Raw genomic sequence first — 21,088 nt, 5'->3', positions numbered from 1 at the left:
ACAGCAGTTGGGATTGTCACTGGGGCTGGTCACACAGGCACCCACTGCCTATGCAAATTTTATGCTCCCAGAAGAAAAGCAGGGATTTAGCACAAAATGTACTCTTAGCACAGTCCAGCCACCAGGAATGCTGGGGACCCTTCTAATATTCCCAGATGCCTGCAAGGGCCCACCTGCCCACAACCTTTCTAAGGGCAGCAGCATCTGTCCTGTCCTCTTAGCTCTGTGGCACAGACCCTAGTCCAGAAGGCCAGGAGTAAATGTCAGTTGTTTTCTAAGAAAGATCTTGGAGGTATCTGAGATGTTCCTGAGGAGTGACTATGGTGGGCCAGACCCACAGGTTGGCTCAGGAGAAGCTGTGGGCTGCCCGTTGGGCTGTACAAGTGGCCAGGGTCAGAGTGAGCTGGGGAGGCAAAGGCCACAGCCTCCAGTCACCTTTGGGCTTCTGGACTGCTGGACAATAGGCAGGCAGTCACCAGAAGCTGTCCAGAGCCAGATCCATGGTTGGAACCCATTTTGACAGGTTCAAAGGCTAGCAGAGGTTTCAGGGTGTGACTGTGTGGTGCTGGCTCTCAGCTGTCAGGATGGCAGGATGAGTGTGGCAGTGGGTAGGTGACAAGGCCACCAGTTAGTAGCAGTGACAGGTTATTTTTCTTGTTTTGTTTTTTGAGACAAAGTCTCACTATGTAGTTCAGCTGGCCTTGAACTCACTGTGTAGCTCCAGGCTAGCCTGAAACTCATGGGGATTCTCCTGCCTCAGCCTCCCAAGTGCTGGGATTACAAGAGTGTGGCACCATGCCCAGCTCAGTGACAGTTTTTAAAATCACTGATTTGAGTAGATGAAGCAAGTCAGTAGATCATCTTCATTGCTTTATTAGGAGTGTCATTTTCTTTAATAATTCTTTCCCACAAATGGTCAATATTTGTTTCTAAATCAGAAGAAACCTTCCAATCATTTACATTCTGTTTGCTTCATTTGCCTGAGATTAATTTTTCCATAATTTTAAATTCATCTGCCTATCAGATGCTGATCATTTTCTGGGGTTTCATGGCTGTCCTAAAGTCAATGAATGACTTTTTCAAGCAACAGAAATATTGCTTTTGTCTAAAGAGCCACAAGGTAGCAGAATGAGTATAGAAATTTGAGTGTAGAGTGTGAAGCTCTCCAGAGATGCTGGATTTTCTGAGTACTTCTCTAGAAAAAGCAAAGAATGACACAGTTTCCAGCCCAAGGGAAGAAGGCAAAGTTGCATGAGGTTTTTATCTCCCACCCCCTGCCCCACTCTGAGTGGTACTTAGAGGAGCAATGTAAACATTTTATGAGTTTGATCCAGACTATTCTAGCATCTCTGCTAAAAGGTGTAGTGTTCAGCACTACACTATTGGTCATCCCTGATCCAAACACATGAAATCTGAAATGCTCCAAAATCCAAAACTTTCGAGCACCCACAATACCATGTATGGAAAACCCCAAACCTGGTAGGTCTTGCTTAAAATAAATTCAAAATCTTATCTAAACTAATCTTCCAGTTATGTGTATGGGGTGCATATGAAACAAATAAATTTCATGTATAGATGGGTGCCAACTCCAGGATATGTTATTTGTATATGCAAACACTCCAAAATTGAAAATGCAGAACCCATCCAATCTGGGTCAACCATGGTAGCCCTTGTAGTTGGTTTTATTTTTAAACTCCTTTTTTAATGCTGGAGTGCTGGGGCCTGGGGCCTTGCACATTCACAGGGAAGTGTGCTTATGAATGAAAATTAGTCTAATCTAATGTGGTACATTTAGGGCTGGCTGGGCCATGGGGCATACTACTGTCATATTAGTTTTCTGGAATCACCATGACTTAGGACCACAAGCTGGGGGCTTAGAGCAGCAAAGCTTTCTTCTCTCCCTAGTTCTAGAAGCCAGAAGCCAGAACCCTGAACTCAAGATGTCAGCGGGGCTGTGCTCCCTGTGAAGGCTCTAGAGCAGGGTCCTCCTTGCCTCTTCAGCTTATGGTGGCTGCAAGTACTTCTTAGCTTATGTCTACCCTCATCTTCACATGGCCTCTTCTCCCTATGTGTCTTATCTCTGTGTCCCTTCTTATGAGGTCATTAGTCTTCTGACTTAAAGTGACTTGATCTTAGCTAGTTTCACTGTAGTGAGCCTGTTTATAAATAAAGTCATGTCCACAGATGTGGGAACTAGGGCTTCAGTAGGTCTTGCTGGGGACCTAGCTGGCCACTGGCACTGCACTTAGCCCTGTCCCTGATGTTCCTGGTGTTAGGCCCCACCCCTGCCTCTCTCCTTCTGTTCTCAGCTTCCACTGGAAGGTATGGGCAGGTCCCTGAGCTAAGGGGTAGCTGGGCCAGGCCTTGCTGGCATGGAACCTGCCAACTCACAGAGACTGTGCCCACAGGTGCCCATCAGCTTCAAAGACTTGGCTGTGCGGTTCTCTGAAGAGGAGTGGCGGCTTCTGGAGGAGGGGCAGCGGGAGTTCTACCGGGATGTGATGCGGGAGAACTATGAGACACTGGTCTCTGTGGGTAAGGGCTGCGGCTCCCTGAGTCCATGGGCCCTCAGGTTCCACTGGACCTTGGTCTTCTCATTTGGGAGATGGACAATTTTGGGATGTTCCAAGAGCTTGGGCTGGCCTCAGGCTCACTTTTGCTCCCATGCCCTCGCTGTTTCTGTGTGCTGTGATGGGGTTCTGGGTGCCATTCTGTGGGGTGCACAGTGGCCTCTGTGGTCCTTTGAATTTTGGTGGCTATGCAAGCAAGCATGGAAACACAGGTGTGCATCCAGCCACTGTGTGACCATGGGAAGGGGAGGCCACTCTGTTGCCAGGGTGAGTGTCCCCTCTTGTCTTCCTAGGAACAGCCGAGCTGCTCCCCCTCTCTGCTTTCCTGTCACCCGCAGAACCGAGAGGAAAAGCAGGGGCAGGGAGCTACACTGAGGAGGGGCAGGAGCCTCCTGCACGGGGAAGCCCCCAGGGTGAGTCTTACTGGCAGACTTGGGGTACCACTCCCACTCAGGGTCCTCAGCCCTCAGGTGACACTGTGATCCCTATGAGCTCAGGCCTGCCTTTCCCTGACTCTCCCCTTCACTCCCTGGACTGGGGACCTGACTCATTATCTACACTATCTGTTTCATGGAAAAGTGCTGTGAAGAAACCTGGGGTCACCCTGGGGAACTTTCCCACCTCAGGTCCCCCTCCACCCCCGCATGGAAGCTTTACTCTAGTCCCCACTTTGGGGCCAGCCTGCAGCTCGTCATATGGTGATGTGGTCCAAGCTGGGCGAGGCCCGAAGGGCTCTCCTTGATGTTCCCCTTAAGAAAGAAGTGTTACCTATTTTGGGCTGGGGATTTAGCCCAGTGTTTCCACTGCCTGCCTCGCAGGCACAAGGAGCAGAGTTCAATCCCCAGTACCAAAAACAAAACAAAAAAAGAAGTGTTACCTGTTTCATCTTCTAGAAGATTGTTTCTGTCTTCATATCTGTGTCTTTGATCCATTTTGATCTTATTTTGGTGCATGGTAAGAGATAGTCTAAATTCAGTCTGTATGCATGTAACCACTTTTCCCAGCACCATTAGCTAAAAAGGCTATGTTTCCACCAGCATATGTTTTTGGCCCCGTTGTCAATAATCAGATAGCTGAAAGTGCTTGGAGTTGTTTCTGTGTCCTCTATTCTGTTTCTATCCATCTGCATGTCTGTTTTTGTATCTGTACTATACTGTTTTTAACCACTGTAGCTCTGTAGTATAACCTGAAGTTTTGAATTACAATGCCTCCTGCTTTCTTTTTGTTGACCCCAGGATTGCTTTTGCTCTACTGGGTCTTTTCTGGATCCATGTGAATCTTAGGATAGTGGTTTCTAGCTCTTTAAATGTTAAGTGAAATAGACATATAATCTCAAATATCTCATAACCTCTCGTATATGAGAAGCTCAAATTACAACTAAATTTTTAAAAAGACAACAAAACAGGGAGATAATAAATCTTTTGCAAATGGGAAGGGGATCCAAAGACAGGAGGATAAAAGGAGGGGGAGGAGAGGAAGGAGAATAAACTGAACTAAGATATGGTAAGTATAAGTACCTACCTCCAAGATGAATGTAAATATTATGTATTGCAAACATGTGTTAATAAAAAATCAAAGAGAAAAAGAAAAGGAAGAACCCTTTTACCCACTGCCCACCCGTCCTGGCTGTGCCCTTGGGCAGATTGCCTGACCTGAGCCCAGGTCTTCTGTTCCTCCCTGGATGTCAGTCTGACTTTGGCCGCTCCTCCATTGGTTATGAGGGTTCCCTAAGGGGCTGGAAGTGACAACATGCACAGAAGTGTGTGTGCTGCACTGATGTGGGGCACAGGTCTAATGGTGGCCCTTTGCAGGAGGACAGCCACAGCACAGCCTGCACCTCACTGCCCTGGTGCAGCTGGTGAAGGAGATTCCAGAATTCTTGTTCGGGGAAATCAAGGGCACCGAGGACAGCCCTGAGAGTGGGACAGCCAGCCTGGATGGGGACAGAGCAAGCCTAGAAGGTAGGTCAGACATTGAGGGCAGCCTCTGGAGCCTCTCGGAATGCCACAATATCAAGATGAAGTCCACAGCACTGTGTGCAGTGTGCTCACTAGCTCCCAGGCACACACAGCAAGGCAGTATTTTCCTGGTGGCTAGGCTGTGTGCCTGCCCTGCAAACTCCTAGCCCAGTGGATATGAGAGCAGCTTGTCCTTGCTCCTCGTGGATTCTTTGTGCATCCAGCCTCCCTGTGGTGGTCCAACTCTGTCACCTTGTGCCTCACATGGTAGGTGAGCAGTGTGTTTGTCCCTGGTTGTGCAGATGAGTTAGGGAGGAAGCTGTGTCTTGTCCCAGTGGCAGGTAGAGACCCCCCCCCAGCAGCCCAATGTCCTCCCTGCCTCTCCAGCTGTCTGTCTTCTCCTACCTCTGCTGCCTCAGCTTGGGTCCCACACCCAGACCCCACTCAGCTGATGGTGTATAAAGTAGAAAGTAGGGCAGAGATAGAGGGAGGGCACAGGGTTGCTGGGATGTGACTTTAGAGTGCTGCTTCCTGTTCCACCAGGATACAAGTGTGGCTGTAAATCTAGATTTCACAGCTCAGCGATGGCAGTGCTAAGGTCACAGACATCCTGGTTATTGTTAGCTGAACACAGCAAGAACTGGAATTGTGATCATGTCAGGGCATCTTACCATTTCGCATCTCCTTCCTCCTCTCAACAGCAGCTGTGGCAGTGGGCACTTATCCTCTCCAAGGCCTGTTCACCTACCTTCCAGACAGCCCCATGAGCCAGCCCAGCATGGCCACCACACCCACCAGCAGCTCATCCTGTAGTGGTCCACCTGGAGATGGAGGCCAGGGAAGCCCCTTCCCCATCAGTGAGTCTGACCTCGCAGGGATGGGGCCAACCAGCATGGAATCAGGGTGCCCTCTTCATTTTCTCTAGGACTACATTTCCTCTTTTGCTAAATGAGACCGAGGTCCCCAGGGAGTGAGACAACACCCTCTGGTCTGCAGACCAAAGAGGAGGCATGACAGTCCCCAGGCGGCCTCTCTCTTAGCCCTGATCACTGAGGACTATGTGCACAGGCCAGGGAGTCTCAGGCCAGTAGGTAGCTTCGCTGTGCGCACCTGGTCTGATTCTCAACTTTCATCAAAGCAACACTAGGAGCAGAGTAGGCAAGGGTAGCCAGTAGAATTTCTCTGGGGTCTCATTTCATCTTTAAACTTCTTGCAAATTTTGCATTTGTCTAAATATCTCAGGGGTTTTTGTTACTGCTGTTGCTTTTGTTTCTGTTTTCTGTTTGGTGCTGGGGATTGAATCCAGGGCCTCTCAGGTGCTAGGCTAGTACTCTACTACTGAGTTACCTTGCCATCCCTGAATATCTGTTCTTATTAAATATAGTTGGTAGTCATATGAAATAAAATTGGCACTCCCAGAAACATACTCCACTTAGCCTGTGGTTTTAAGTGTCATCTGATCACTTTGCTCTGGGGTTCCACATGCCCTAATTGAGAAATAGGACTGTGGCTTATGTGTTGGGACTACAGGCACCACTTGTACCAGATTTGGAGGCTGGGAGCAGGAGGAAGGGCTCAGGGTTATTCAGGGTGAATACCAGGCCCGGTATTTCCAGTTAAAGTGGAAGGAAAGAGGGAAAGCCCACCTGAACAAGTCCTCCAAAGTGAGCCACACAAATCCAGGGTTCTAAGAGTTAGCTGCCCCTAGGGAGTTGGGGAGCTTGGGAGATCTGTCTAATGGGGACCAGATGTGGGGTGATACCAGAGTCCAGAGCCTGGGCATTCCTGTGTTTTCCAACAGAAACTATGGACAGACCACAGCCCACAAGGAAGGAAGGCCCAGGAACCACAAATGCAGAGCTGAACACTCCTGCCAACAGCCCTGGCCAGAGGAAGAGCCACCAAAGACAGGAGAGAAGGACAGGTGAGAAGTGGCTTTCCTGAGACTGGAGCAGCCCTGGAGCTGAGTGGGGCTGTAAATGGGAGGGGAAAATGTATAGATCATGTGAGGTTGTGTCACTCTCCTATCTTGACAGGCAGGCCTGTCTGTCAGATAGGTGGGCTGTTAAAAGTGTTCCGCTGCCCTGTCAGAACCACACTGACCTCAGCGACCTTGTGTGCACATGCAGGAGTCTCTACCGGGACCAGCCCCTTGCAAGGCCTCATCAACTGCCTGACAGAAATCCTGGTGCCTGGGCCCCAGCACTCCGATGCAGTCCTGGGCTCAGTGCCTCCTCTCCCAAGCCTGGATACTTTGAGGCAGACCAGAATGGACTTGGGGCCAGGAAGCCCTCCCTGGCCAGGTGAGTCCCTGGAAAGCTTGTGCTACTAGTCTGTAACTGTTTCTCATCTGCACACCGTCTTGATTTGCCACTCAGGCCCATCCTATAGCCCAGGTGTCATGTGTCTATAGCCAGGTGGCTCTTCAAGGACAGTGTTTGGCTAGAGAAAAAGAAAACTCAGTAGCAGATTGCCCGGTGTCCTCCTTGCTCTTCACTCTTGCTAATACCATGGCACTCACCTGTTACTTCCTGTGGTCCCTCGGTGAGGTGCTTAGAGTGGACCTAGAGGTCTGGGGAGTGAGGTGGAGCACAAGTGACATACTTACAGGCCACTGAAGCTTTGGGCCTGGTTTTAGCATCTGTGCAGGGGAGCTGTCCCCCTTGAGAGTCCCCTTACACATGTGTATGTCTATATCTGTCAGCCTGCCCTTTCTAGGAGAGCTCTGTGGCTCAGGACCAGGGAGCTGTCTTAGTGGCTTCATTTTGTCCTGTGGGAAACCCCACACTTACTTTTTGGTGCACTCTCCTGCACCCCTCCCCTCATCCACCCAGTTCTGGGACGTGTGTGGTCACTAGGCACCAAGATGATAGTGGCCTGTACAAGGCTAAGGCATGGAGATATCCATATTTCCAATTTCTAGCCCTGCAGCCTTCTTCCTGCAACTAGAATGGTCCCTTGTCTGACATCAGTTAGGAGGACTGATGCTGGGCTCAGGTGAAAACCCTTGCCTTTTTCTCTTAGTGAAGACTGAGGCTGCTTCAGGGGACTGTCCCCTCCAGGGTCTGCTGAACTGTCTGAAGGAGATTCCAGAGACCCAGGACAGGCATCCCAGCCCCTCAAGAGCAGGGCATCCACGGGTGCAGGAGGATCCAGGGCCCTTGAAGAAGAATTCTGGAGGTAAAGGCTGGACTAGAAGAACCCCAGATGTGACACATTATCTGGGCCATGGGTGACCTTCCACAGTAAGACATACAAGCTCCTGTCAGTATGCCAGTCACAGGAGCCACATGCAGGGATCATCACTGTGTACCTAGAGTCATAGGAGGTGTTTGAACAGTGCTTGAGAATTTTCCAAATCAGTCCTTAACAAGGGTGAAAGTTCAAGAAAAAAGAAAGGGATAACGGGGAGAGAGAGAGACCAGTAATGCAAGGTGAAGTTGTAGTTTAGCACACCCTCGGGCCACAGTTGTGATTCAGGGTTCCCATCTGTGTGTTCGGGCTAGGTGGCGTGACTGTGATTTGGGGTTCCCATCTGTGTATGGGCTGGGTCCACATTTCCATGCGTGCCTGCTCCTTTGTACATGTGAGCTTGGAACACAGCCTGGACAGGGTGGAGTAGGCCAGGCATGCCAGCCACGAAGGTGCTGACCTTGGACAGCTTACTGCACACCTCTTAGACCAGTGCTCCAGAGCACCACAGGCCCCTGGGTGGAAGGGACATAATTTGGATCTGCACTGGTTATTGAGAAGTGACCATCCCCAGAACCATGACTGCCAGGGCAGCAGAGGGCCCTTGAAGCCCCTGCTAACCTTCTGCAGCCTCGTGGGACCAGAGAGAGCCCTGGCTTGCAGCATGGGCCTCCTAGCCATCACCTTCCCACAGGGTCCGGACGCCTCCAGACCCTGCCTCACCCATCTGGTCCTGGAGCTGGTGGCACACTCACCGTGGTGAAGGTGGAGGACAGCTGGACCCAGAGCCCTCCAGTGCCTACATCCTGCCAGCTCAGCAGGCAGGGGCACTCTGCCACCAGAGACACCAGAGGGGTCCATGTGCCAGGCTGGGGCCCTGAAGCTCAAGGTGAGGCCTGGTTTGTCTGCCCCATCTCACATGGGACCCAGGCCAGGGCCCTCAGCCCACAAGTAGAGCACCTGCCTCTCTTCATCCCCACTGGGTGAACAAATAAATCCCAAGTCCCCCACAGGGGTATTTCCTGCCTGGCAGGTCCCCAGACCTGGGAGTAGGACTTGTCACCTCTGCAGAAGGCAGGACCAGGGACCTGTGAGAGAAGATACCAGGGTGCTCTCCCCTCTCACAGCCTGCAGGCCGTCGCGCTCACCCCTGAAAGCCCTGGAGGCTTGTCTGAAGGGCATTCCCACAAGTGCATTGTCACCTCCCCAGCTACCAGCCACCTCTTGGTCTCAGACCCCCCACCCTGGAGATGCTGGGTCTCAGAGGCCTGAGCCTCAGCCCCAAGGATCACACAGTGAAGGTAGATGTGTCCATGGGCCTGGGGTAGCCTTTGTCCCTGTGCATGCAGTAGCAGGAGATGCTGAGGACACTGCCATGTCACCTCCTGGCCCTCTGGGACCTGCCTGCCTCTTCCCCAAGCCTCTGCTTCCCCAAGCAGCTCCCCACAATCTTCTGTCACGTCCTCTTTGAGCTCTTCTCCATAGTCCCCAGACAAGCTGTGGGATCTAGGCTTTTCCTCAGCACTGTGGGAAATGCTGGAGGCAGATCCTTTGGGACAGGGTCTCCTGGTGCCGTCTCTCCAGGGATCTCTTCCCCAGCAGACTGTTGTCACTGTGCTGCTCTCCTCAGATGCCACCAGGGAGCCACTTGTACCTCTGGGTCCCAGCCAATCCTCAGCTCCCCGAGGGACCCCCACCAGCTTCTCCTCAGCCAGCAGTACTGATGGGGTCATGGACTTTGGAAGCCCTGGAGGGAACCAGCATCCTGGCAAAGGTGAGCTGGCCCACAGGTGGAGTCTCTCTGGGAACCAGCAGGAGGTTCTTGCCCACCATTACCTCTGGGCCCTGTGCCCAGTACCAGAAGCAAAGCTGGGAATTCTGAAGCAGAAGCAGACTTGGGACTTGTTTTGGGTGGGGTAGGATTGTGGGGGCAGGGTCAATTTTAGTGACTTGGCTCAGCAGGGGCCGGAAAGTGTCTGAGGTCTCTTTAAAAAAATCTGTGCAATGATGGGGATTTAGCTCAGCGGTTCAGTGGCCTGCCTTGCAAGCACAAGGACCTGAGTTCAATCCCCGGTACCAAAAAAAAAATCTGTGCATTAAACATGTCCTCCTTCCTTCCTCCACCCAGGGAAAATGTGAGGTCCCTGTAAGATACCTTCAGGGGGGTACTTGGTGACTGTGCCTCCCTGGAACCTTGAGGGGAGTCATTCCTGGGATTGGTGACCGTGGGGGTGCTGGCTCTCCAGAGCCCCCTTTTGGCTTTTTCCTATCTGAATAGTCCAGATACTCTTGGTCAGTCTTATCCCACAGGTGGACATGTGGTTTGTCTGCTTGTGTCTGTGTCCTGATCACATCTGTTGTTAGGTGAAGGGCCTGGACCAGGGCCCAGGGCTGGGCCAGTATGGTCCCTAGAGCCATCCTAGATCCTTCTCCCTCCTGAGTCCTACCAAGGGGGAGTTCCTTGGATGGGAGCTTCTCCCCTAAAACACAGCAGTCTTCTCTTTTAATGTTTAGTTTTTAATAGGTAATATCACATTGTTCTGTCTAAAAGCTGTGAAAGGTTCTGTGGGAAAAGTGGGGTCTTCCTCCATCTCCACACCCCTTCGTGTCCCCATGCCAGCCCTGCTGTGGGTTCACCCACCTTCCAGACATCTGTCTTCTCACACAGACAGTGGCATCCATGCCCTCACCTTGTCTCTTGTCTTTGCTCTCTTTCTATGTGTCATCTTAACATTCTTGGACCCCAAGCACCACTTCTTTCTTTGTGACAGGGTTCAGTGTTCTGAGCTATGCTTCTCTTCCAGTCCCCTCTGCTGATAGACTTGCAGGAGACCCGAGCCCGATGGCCATCCTGTGGTAGCTCCTGCCTAGCCCCTCCAGCCCTCCCTCAGTCTCTCCCTCCGGGCTTCTGCTCAGGATGTCAATTCCTGTTGCCTGCCCGGCTGTCACTAGGAATACGATTTTTATAGTGTGTTTGCTTCTTTCTTAACTGAAACTACATGAGAGCTGGCCTTCCATGGCAGCAAGGAAGCTCAAATTGTCTTCCTTTCAAGAGGCAGAGGAAGCCTCACCCACATTTGATTCTTAGGGCCACCAGGTAGTGTCATCCTTCACCATGCCCCCCCACACCAGGCTTCCTCTGGGGTAGCATTGCAGGGCCACCCCCAGAGCCAGGGCTGACAAGTATTTAGGGCCAGGTGTCTGCAAAGTCCCTGAACTGTCATGACACATGGCAGAAAAGGCGACCCCTGGGTTTGAGCCTGAGCCACACACAGCCAAGACTGAGAATGTTTGATTTTTCACAGGGTGCCCACCAGGGAGCTCCCCACTCCAGGGCCTGGAGAACTGCCTCAGGGAGATCCCCATGCCCAGGCTGCAGCCTGCCCAGCCCTGCTTCTCTGCAGAAGACAGGGGGCTGAGGAGAGCAGAGTCCAGGAACTGGATGGCATACAAGGAAGGTAACTTGGTGGCGCTGCAGGTCCCTAAGAGTGGGCCTGTAAGCCGCCATGCTGCCACCCATGCTGCCCCCAGCAGCCTGCAGGGCAGACCCACATTAGCTGAGGAGATGGTGTAGAGGCACCTGGCAGATTCCCATATCTGAAACCCCATGCCTGAGAACCCAACTGTGGTGAAACTCCTTATATAGCAGCACAGGGCCCCATAGGATTGACAGTCCTCTTGGTTTTTCCTTGAAACAGGATTGAGAAGTGAGGCCTGTGAACCATTCCACCTTGGACAGGGTGGAAGAGAGGTGCCCAACCAGAGCCCCCGCCTAGCCAGCCCACAGGCCATTCCTTCCAGCTGTGTCCCTGCCTGCTACCAGCAAGGGCTCAAAGACCAGGGAGCCACTAGGCCAGGACTGTGGAGGTGGCCGCAAGATGGTAAACTACCCTCAATATTTACTGGCATATTCTCCATGCAGTTAAAGTTGTTGAGAAGAAAGTAGATTTCCCTTCTCTGTCTATTCCTGTTCCTTCCCTGTCTCACATCCTGTCCCTGGAATATGGGAGCCAGGGCCAGCCAGAAGCTTCCGTGTACATAAAAGAAGATGAAGTAACACACGTGCTGATAGAGAGGGGTAGAAGGTCATTGTTCTGTTAGCTGTTGGGTTCCTCAGGAGATGCTGCTGCAGGGAGGGGCCCCTCTGCCCTCTGCAGGCCCCTAGATAGCTCCCCAGCAGGACCCCCAAGTTTGCACAACGTGAGAGGATGACAGCTTATCAGTGTGACCCACTGGCACTCACCAAACTGATGGCCCCTGTGTGGTACTGTATGAAGAGACTGTGGCCTGCTGTGGAGGAGGGCCTGCCCATTGTTAGACTCAGGGGATCTGACCAATAATAGCTTCTGGAAGTTCCCTGGCTGACTTTCCAGATGAAACAGGACTTGGCTCTGGCTTTCCTTCACTGTACCTCTCACAACCAGTGAGTGAGATGTTCAGGGAGCATCAGAGCCCATGTGGGCTGTGGGCCTAGCTGAAAAGTCCTCCTGTCTGCCAGGGATGATGGGCAGCAGCTCTCTGTTGTTTGTCTAGGGCTGGTCTCCAGGCCCTCCCCACTGCACTGCCTGGAGAGCTCTCTGCAGGGGATCCTGCCTGCCAGGCCCTTGCGGTTCACCTGCCTGGCTGGCCCCAGCCCCGGCCCAGAGCCCAGCTCCAGCTCCAGCCTCTGCAGCTCTGATGGAGAGGACACAAGGCCAGAGCCCGAGCTCTGGCAGCCACCCCTCCAGGGTGAGCCTGCTGGGTGGGACAGTGAGCTTCTTCCCAGGGTGCCACTCAGCATCCTGACACCTGCTTGCTTGTGACACAGAGAGAGGCTACCTTCCCAGCTATAAGCATCTGGCCCCTCTGGCCTCTGGCCCCAGTGGATCCCCCACAGGCATCAGTGACATCAGCCCTGGGGACAACCCTGAGAGAACAGAGCCCCAGTACTGCAGCAGCCTCAGGGCAGGTGAGCTGGGGTCACCCTGGATGGACAACCATGTGTCCCCCAGAGTGCCAGGGCTCCAGATCTTTCTGTGTGTCCTGTCCAACACTCTACCTGGCTCTGTTCAGAGCCCTCTCTGTTTCTGATGCTTTAGTTCTTTGCAAGGAAGCTGAGCAAAGAAGGCAGGTGGTTGGGCAGGGGGCGTGGCCTCCACCTGTGAGCATCAGTGCAGAGAAAATTGTGGCAAGTTATTTAATGATAGCTGCACACTCTATGGAGTTACTATATACACATATGAAATACACAAGTGAATATGTGCTTGTGTGCAATATTAATATAATATCATGTAATATTATTGTAACACCTTTAAATCTTGGCAGTCAACAGAAGAAGTACCAAAAGTGAGATTTCCTTACTAGAAGAAAGTCTTTGAGGTTGTCGCATCAAGAAGGCTGGAAGTAGCTGGGCTTGGCAGTGCTATGCCTATAATTCCAGTCCTCTGAGAGGCTGAGGCAGGAGGATTACAAGTTTAAGCCCAGCAAGGGCAATTTAGTGACTTAGTGAGGCACTATCTCAAAATAAAAAAATTATTTCAAGGGAGCTCAATCTGAAGGCCCTGGGTTCAGTCCCTGATACAGAAAAAAAAATTTTTTTGGCTGGAGATATCAACTTCTTCCCTAGATTTCTTTACTTTTCCATCTTGGCTGTGACCCAGTTTGCTCCCAGCAGGAAAAGCAGAAGAGATGGGAGGCAGCTCCCTGTCACTCAGGAGAGAAGTGGGCGCAGAGAGTGCCTGTCAGCCTGGCCTTCTCAGCAGTGCCACAGCTGGAGGAACAGGTATTGGTCAGGGAAACTGTTGTGGGAGGCTGGCTCAGTTGTCAGGTCTTGGCCTGTGCCTTGTGTGAAATGGGCTGTACTGTGTTCCCCATGGCCCTGGAACCCAGAGGAAAAGGGCAGAGCAAACTGGTCATGGACAAGCGAGTCCCTGGCACTTCCTTGCAGGATTCTACGTAGGGGCAGGACCCAGAGATCAGATCCTCCCAACTTGTGCCCCTCCCAGCAGACCCCATCACTAAGGCCGGGCTGCAGAGAACTCTGAGTCACCTGCAGATGGCACTCACCACAGTTCTCACCTTACCATAGCAGGCTGGGCTCCATGACCGGCTAGGGCTCCATCTTGCATATCATTTAATTTTTAAAAGCTGAAAGTTTGATTTTGGGGGACTATGTCAGAGCAGCTCTTGCAAAACAATACATATCCCTTCCCAAGTGCTGTGTGCTCTTTCTGCAGAGGCAGCTGCACCCCGCTGGCCTACCCCTCCACCAGAGAAGAGGCCTGGGCCAAGGGCTAGTGAGGACACCAGGGACCTGGACCCTGGATACAGAAGACCTAATGTTTCAGGTGAGCTGTTGCCTTCCCTTTGCCGTCTGCATGGGCCAGGAGCTGGGTCCCAGCTCAGACAGAGAAACCCTCCAAGTTCATCGTTCAGGTCACAGTGAGAAAATCTTGCCCGGAATTCCATTTCTCTGCAACATTTCATGACAGAAATTGCTGGGGTTTTCAGAAAAGCACAGGTCTGCATTTGAGGGGAAGAAGTTGAGAGGTATTCCCAAATCAGTTGGGGGTCTCAGAGGACTTTAGAGGACAGAGGTAAAGGAACCCTGGCATCAGGAGACCTGGCCAAGGTCCTTCACGGAGCTTTGGCTTTATATCACACCTTGTGCTCAAGCAAGGGGTGAGGCATCTACACAGTGGGTCACCTGGGATTCAACAAGTGGCTTGTGGTAGGTAAAAGCCCTGGGATGCCCAAGATTGCCAAACCTTGTCCTTCATCAATTGGAAGCCCTGGACCAGAACCTTGCATTGATTAGAGAACCAGCCCAGATGGGGTCAGGTCCTGGGACCACCCTGGCTGTCACTGTCCTCCATCCACAGCTTTGGAGGTGCCAAAAAGATGAGGGCAGAGCCTTGGCCAGGACCCCTGCCAGAGTCTGTGCTGAGCAGATTAGACAGGGGTGGTAGTTGATAGAGTCCCTTAAGACTTGCCTGGGGTTGACACCAGCTCCCAGGAATTAAGGCTGAAGGATTCTATGTTGGGTTTTTTTAAAGTAACTAAAGATTAAAGTCCTCTGAATCTATAACTTGTGAATGGGGAAAAGAAAGGCAAGAGGGCCAGGCCCGGTGGTTTGCTTATAACCAAAGTGGCCCAGGTGTTCTCAGCTGCAATCCTGTGCTGTACCCCTGGTACTCTTGGCCTTGTTCTGTCAGAGATGCTGCTCCTGGCTCATCTCAGTGACCCCTTAGGCCAAGAACAGGTGTTCTTGGAGACACTGGATCCCAGGGGTGGCACGGAGAACTCACAGATTCTTTTCCTAGAAAGTAGGAGACCACTGTCTCTGGGAAAGCATGATCTCCATGGAAACCCAGTCTGGTTGATCCTGCCTGTCAATGTGAATAGCAGACAACAGCCATTTTTGATGTAACAAGGCTGGGTGTCAATATACTTAAGCCATGGGCTGGGGATATAGCATAGTAGTAGAAAGATTGCCTTCCATGCACACAGCTCTGAGTTTGATCCCTGCCATCATACACACACACACACACACACACACACACACACACACACAAAATATATAAAATGTACTTTCTTTGCTTTTGTTTTTTTGGTGCTGGGGATTGAACTCGGGACCTTGCATTTGCGAGGCAGGCAGTAGCACCACTGAACTAAATCCCGGGCTCTTATAATATACTTTCTTAAACTAAAGTAGCCTTCCTTCCATTCTAGAAGCCAGGCTTTAGTGGAGTCAGGAGACTGAACACCAATTCAAGGGGCCCCTAGGGGGAGAGAGCAGGTCCTTACAGCTCACAAATGTTAACCTTATCCTTTCTCTGGTTTCAGCCAGGACCCAAGGGAGACTGCTCCCTGGGGACCCACCTGAGCCACCTAGCAATTCTCCAGCAGCCATCTCACCTGCCTGGCTGGCCACCTCCCCCCGTCCACCATGCCCCTGTGGGAGGCCCCTACAGCAGGAGCTGCACAGCCTCAGTGCTGCCCTCACAGAGAAGCTGGACCAGCTCGCCACAGCCCTAGCAGGCCTGACTCAGGAAGTGGCCACCATGAGGACGCAGGTAGACCAGCTGAGGAGGCGCCCACGAGAGCCTGGGCCAAAGGGCCCACCTTCTTGGCTGTGGTCCCTTCCCAGGGGACCTCGCTGGGCCCACAGCCCTGGTCACAAACACCTGCCCTACTGGAGACAGAAGGGCCCCACCAGGCCTAAACCAAAGATCCTGCGGGCTCAGGCAGATGGCTGCAGGCCTGGTGACCCCCAAGGACTTTCCAGAGCAAGGGTCCCCCCGGTGCCTCAGGTGCCTACAGATGCTGTCCTGACAGAACCTTCCAGGCCCAGCTGCAGCCCATCACAGCATCCCCCCTTGGGACCCAGCTACCCTGCCATGCAGACTGAACACACCCTCCTCGGACACACTGGGCACCACCAGGGCCTGCTGCCCTCTTTCATGTCTGCTGCCTTACCCTCACCTCAGGCCTCTCCTGCAGCCAGCACAGACCCAGAGCCACTTGTTGCAGGGGATGCTTGGGTCAGATTCCCAGCCCGGCCTAAGGAGCTGAGGGGAGCCCTCCAGGAGGAACTCTGGGGTGGTGAGCACAGGGACCCAAGGTGGGGGGCCCATTAACTGGACTCTGCATCAGGTCAGCCTCACTGAGCATGCAGAGAATGGTAGAGGGTACCCCCCAGGGTAGAGGATGCTCTGCCCTGTTAGGCCTTCCCATTGCTAAAATGGACCCCAGTGGTATCTGCTCCGGAGGCCACCATGGGGTGCATTCATTGACCACACTTCGGGTTTTCTTGGCTCAGGTCAAATCAGATGTTGCTCCTTCCTCTTGTCCACACCAGACCCACCCAGGCACACTTGTGTATGGCATGTGTGCACACTATTCATGCACAGAGCGAGCTTCAGGGTGGGCCCTCTGGCTGCCCCTCCAGACCACTCACTCTTCCTGAGCTCCACTCTGCCTTCCCGGAGTGAATGCCTGCCCCAGTCACATTTCAGGAGAACTCTGCCCACAGACAAACTGGGTTTACTCACATGGATTCTAAAATTAAAGACATTAGCTGCTAAGGAAAGGCCTTGGTTCCTATAGAAGGTTTGTTTTGTGGGGACTGCATGGGTTCATGGCTGATGGACTATGCCCCCAGCACACCTAAGGTGAAGTCACAGTGTGCACTAAGACTGGGGCAGGTCCCACATGGGACCCTGGCAAAGGGCTGTATGCCAGGTACCATGGACTGGGCCACTGGCACCAGAAGCCCAAAATCAAGGTGCTGCCAGGGTTGGTTCTTCCACAGGCTATGGAGGCTGGCTGTCTGTCCCAGTCCTCTCTGGGGCCATGGGTGGCTTTGTCCATGTTCCCACAGGTCTGCACATGTCTCTCAGGACCCCCTTTGTGTCACAACATGGTTGTATTATCTAAGGAGCTGCCTCATTGACTTGTTTAACTTGATTACCTCTAATGACCCTCTCTTCAAGGAGGTTGAGGGGGAATGCTCATCTTATAATGCATTAGGGGGCTGGGCTGTCATCTTAGGTTTGTCCAGAGGTAACTGTGTGACCAGATGTTTGAGAACCTGCTTCTGTCTGTTGACTGGAAGGGACCTGTGTCACCCCAACAGCTGACGCCTGGAGCTGGCTGCCTGTGTTCACTTGTCTCTCCTTCCCCAGAGCCTGAATGCAACCTGAAGTTCTTGTTTAATCCGGGACACTGGAAATTGTGCCTATACGCATGGCACCTGGGAAGGCCTGGCTGCTGGAGGCTGCACAGGAAGCTCTGCTGTCTGAGCCCCGGGGACCTGGAGTGCCCATGCAGAAGCCCCAGGTGACATGGGTCTGTGCCCATGGTGACCACAAGCAACTCCTCATGGCTGACTGCACATCTTTAATAGCAGTGTTGCTGGAAACATGTGCACCTAGGTGTCCCTTGTGAGGAAGGGCACATGGCCCTATTTGGGGCCTGGGGGTCAGAGCCCTGCTCCTGGCTGCCTGATGGGTGAAAGCAGTAGAGGGGAGAAGGGTGCACCTTCAGGACTAGAGAAAATCTTGAGAAGTTAATGCTCATAAGATCACATGAGCAGGAAGTTGGTGGAAACAAGTGGCTGCTTCCCTCAGCCACACAGACAGCAAAGAACAGGACACGCCACAGCTCCCCACTCTTGAGGAGCTCAGCAACCACCTTACCTTTTCCAAATCAGCCGGAGACAGCTTATGTTGTAAAAGCAGGGTGAGGGAGAGAGGAAGAGAGGTACCTGGGGAAGAGGATGAAGCAACCCCCAGGAGGAGAGGGTTCTATCCTTGGCCTCCTGCCACCGTCTGCCCTCCCTGCTAAGAAGAGGTGTTGGGCCCAGCATTATGTCTATGTGGCACAGCAAAGTAACTTTGCTCTGTGGCCAGCACACAGCCATTTGGCACACGCCTCTGAGCAGAGGTTGGGAGTCTACCTAACACAGCTGGACATGGCCCTTCATCCTCTGGCACAGCTACCTCCTCCTGTGCCTCATGTGACAGGTGAGAGTCAGGACTGAGCCCAGTTTAGGCAGTGCAGAACCAGGCAGGCCTTAAACTATGTTCAGTAGAAGTTCATGACTCTGGAATGTGAATAAAATGTATGCCAAAAAGCTCTGTGATGTGAGCAGGATGTAGATCTCCAGGTCCTATGGCTGCCACAGCTGTTCACTGAGAAGCCTTACAGAAACTTTGGTGTGAAATCTATATGCAGTTTAGGTCCTTGGTACCATGTCCAGCTCCACCTCCTATCCAGGAGAGGCCTGGAGAGGAAATGTGGCCACTCAATGGGAGCAACTGGAGGACCTTTATGAACTCTGGAGTTCCAGGAGCATGGGGAGGGTGGGGGACAGAGAAGGCTCCAGGTCTGCCAGCCTCCATCCTGGGAAGTGCCCAAAGGACAGGCTGCTACTGGCTGACCTGGGTGTAGACCTTCCCTCCTCTTCACCCAGCTCACATTGGGGCTCCACTGCCAGACCAAGTCCTGGTCCCCCATGAAGCAGCAAAGCGGGAAGGTCCTGCTTCAGCTGTGAGTGGGCTCCCCAAGTTCCACTGTCAGCAGGCTACTCTGAGGACTCTGATGGAGGCTGGAATAGAGAAGAACAGGGACCGCAGTTCACTTCCTGCGACTCCCTGTGATTCAGTGTTCCCTCATGAAGGGTCTTGGTTCACTGGAAAGCCAGTGCAAGAACCCATTTTAGAGGGAAAAAGCTGGCAGAAGAAAGAGCTCAGTTCTAGCACCTCTGAACCATCTGCAGGAAAGGGGAGGAAATTACAAATCAAAGATATAACTGGCTGCGGAAAAGGGCTGAGAGGAAAACTGAGAAGCCACAAAGCACCACCCCCATCTCAGCTCTAAGGACCACTTGCTTCAAAGACACTCGCTGTCTTGTGAATGAAGTCATCCTGTGTATGTCATCAGGTGTGAGACACATATGTACCTTAGTATTGCCAGGTGCCTCTTCCTGGAGTGGAGCCTGACCTTCAGCTACCTTGCTGAGAGGTGAGGACAGGAGAGTATACCTCAGATCCTCCCCACTGGCCACAGAGTCAAGCCTATACCTGGGCCTCACATGCAGAGCCTCCCACCTGCTGTCCACCACTTGGTCCAACAGCCTGATGGTTCACTGGGTTCTTCCGCAGAGCTGGGGCTCTGGCCAGCCTGAACTGCCCCAGACTCCTCCTACATCCTTGAGACCATCTCCCTTTGCTGTTTTCCTGGCAGAAATATTCTCCCTCCAATATCCAGTTGCATTTGTCAAAGCCCAACATGGTTCCCAACTCCACCTCACAGTCAGAAGTATTAACAGCAACAATGATGGCTCATGTTTATTAACCACTCACTATGTCTAGGAAAAGGTGGGAAGGATCTTGAAGGTGTTGACTCCTCACAGCAATCTTAGGTAAAATTTACTACATCCACTTAACAGGTTCAGAACCTGAGCATCTGAGCAGTTCAGCAACTTGTCCCAAGTTGCACATCCAGGAATAGGACACAGGTTAAAACCCAGGTCTGATACCAGGCGTGATGTCTCCTGTAATCCCAATATTCAAGAGGCTAAGGCAGAAGGATCGCCTGGGCTGCACAGTGAGTTCAAGGCCCACATACACAGAGAGATCCTATCTCAAAAACAAAAACAACACCTTGGATCTGACCCGAAGTCCCTTATTCTCAGCTGCTTCCTGCTGCCATGGTTAGCTTAGCCTTCTCTGAGTTTCCACACCCTATGGTGTTTCAATATATAATTCTAATTACTGGACAACCAATGCACTGTGTAACTGAGGCACAGTATTTAGTTTAGGCACCTTTGCACGGTTTGGTATTTGGCTAACAGTGAGCAACTCCATGCCCATGGCTTGCTTACTAGTTTGAAATCCCAGAAATAGGCTCACCAAGTTATATACAGGTTAGGGATCTAGATAGAGAAAGTCAAATTGCTGTCCCAAATAATTTTCCCATTAATTATACAGTTATATTCTACAAATTATGTCAAATGATAGAATTGATCATTTTTTTCCTTCAAACCTACAGAAAATGTGAAACAGTACAAGTATGCATATACACAGATGCACTTTACCTATAATGCCTTAGTAATTAATAGTTGACCAGTTTCTTTCTTTTGCTCTCTCCCTCCTTTCTTCCTTATATATAGATATCTTTCATTTGCTGAACTACCTGTAGATATATTGCAGGCAGCATGACACTTCACTCCTAAATGCTTCCTAAGAGCAATACGCAATCACATACACCGTAGGAGCCATCATTTTATACACAAACATACTACTGTTAACACTCCTGAGAAATTTCATATATATGTATCTATCATTGCACATCTCATAATGGATGTTCAAATTTCCCCAATTGTCCCAATAATCACTTTATAATTTCTGTTCAAGTTCCAACTAAGGATCATGCATTCCATTTGAGCACCATATCTCTTCCACTTTTAATCTGCAACCTTTCCCTACCCTTTTTTAGTTCATAACATTAACATTTCTTGATAGGTCAGAGCACTTGTACAATGTCTTATTGTCTAGATTTATCTAATTATGTCTTCATGATTGGATTCAGTTTAAACATTTTTAGCAAGAATATGACACAGATGATTAATCCTTCATACTGTTTTGTGTCAGGAAGTGTTATGGCTTAAAAGTGCAGTGCATCCTAAAGATTCATGTACTGAGGATGTTAACCACTTAGCAATTAGTTCACTGTTGAGTTCATAATTGAATGGTCTATTAGAGGTGGGGGCCCAGTTGGAGGAACTAGGACACTGCAAGCATGATTTTTGTAGGGTATGTCTTGTCTCTGGCCCCTTCCTCTCTGGCTCTTCCTCACTCTCCCTTTCTCTGCTTCCTAACTGCC

At 51.5% G+C, this 21,088-nt stretch overlaps 1 protein-coding gene across 9 annotated transcripts; it reads left to right on the top strand.

The window, feature by feature from the left end:
* Positions 1 to 2,376: 2,376 nt before the first annotated feature.
* On the top strand, positions 2,377 to 20,252 carry Krba1 (KRAB-A domain containing 1). Of its 9 annotated transcripts, none has more exons than XM_010619163.3 (18): positions 2,378 to 2,535; positions 2,864 to 2,983; positions 4,382 to 4,531; positions 5,230 to 5,385; positions 6,330 to 6,452; positions 6,658 to 6,831; positions 7,553 to 7,708; positions 8,415 to 8,609; positions 8,848 to 9,021; positions 9,351 to 9,494; positions 11,026 to 11,178; positions 11,419 to 11,601; positions 12,254 to 12,448; positions 12,528 to 12,668; positions 13,371 to 13,481; positions 13,936 to 14,046; positions 15,545 to 15,774; positions 17,386 to 20,252. In XM_010619163.3, exons 1-18 carry the CDS (start codon positions 2,502 to 2,504, stop codon positions 17,401 to 17,403), a joined length of 2,568 nt encoding a protein of 855 aa, XP_010617465.1. In that variant the 5' UTR covers positions 2,378 to 2,501; the 3' UTR covers positions 17,404 to 20,252. The 9 variants fall into 9 exon arrangements, with proteins under 9 accessions (XP_010617458.1, XP_010617461.1, XP_010617465.1 ...); XM_010619164.3 differs by having other exon boundaries at positions 13,360 to 13,481; XM_010619156.3 differs by having other exon boundaries at positions 2,377 to 2,535; positions 5,233 to 5,385; positions 15,545 to 20,252.
* Positions 20,253 to 21,088: the final 836 nt, after the last annotated feature.

The sequence above is a fragment of the Fukomys damarensis genome, unplaced genomic scaffold, assembly GCF_012274545.1.
Source record: "Fukomys damarensis isolate Sample0158 unplaced genomic scaffold, DMR_v1.0_HiC HiC_scaffold_16, whole genome shotgun sequence".
NCBI lineage: Eukaryota > Metazoa > Chordata > Mammalia > Rodentia > Bathyergidae > Fukomys > Fukomys damarensis.
Note: the sequence above shows the minus strand (reverse complement) of the source record. Positions and strands in the feature narration are given on the sequence as shown.

Bases quoted from the DNA above. Each gene is read 5' to 3' on its own strand.
- Krba1 (XM_010619154.3), top strand. From the start codon at position 2,502: ATGCGGGAGAACTATGAGACACTGGTCTCTGTGG. The intron at 2,984-4,381 runs GTGAGTCTTACT...GGCCCTTTGCAG, and splicing joins TGCACGGGGAAGCCCCCAGG to GAGGACAGCCACAGCACAGC. The intron at 11,179-11,418 runs GTAACTTGGTGG...TCCTTGAAACAG, and splicing joins CTGGATGGCATACAAGGAAG to GATTGAGAAGTGAGGCCTGT.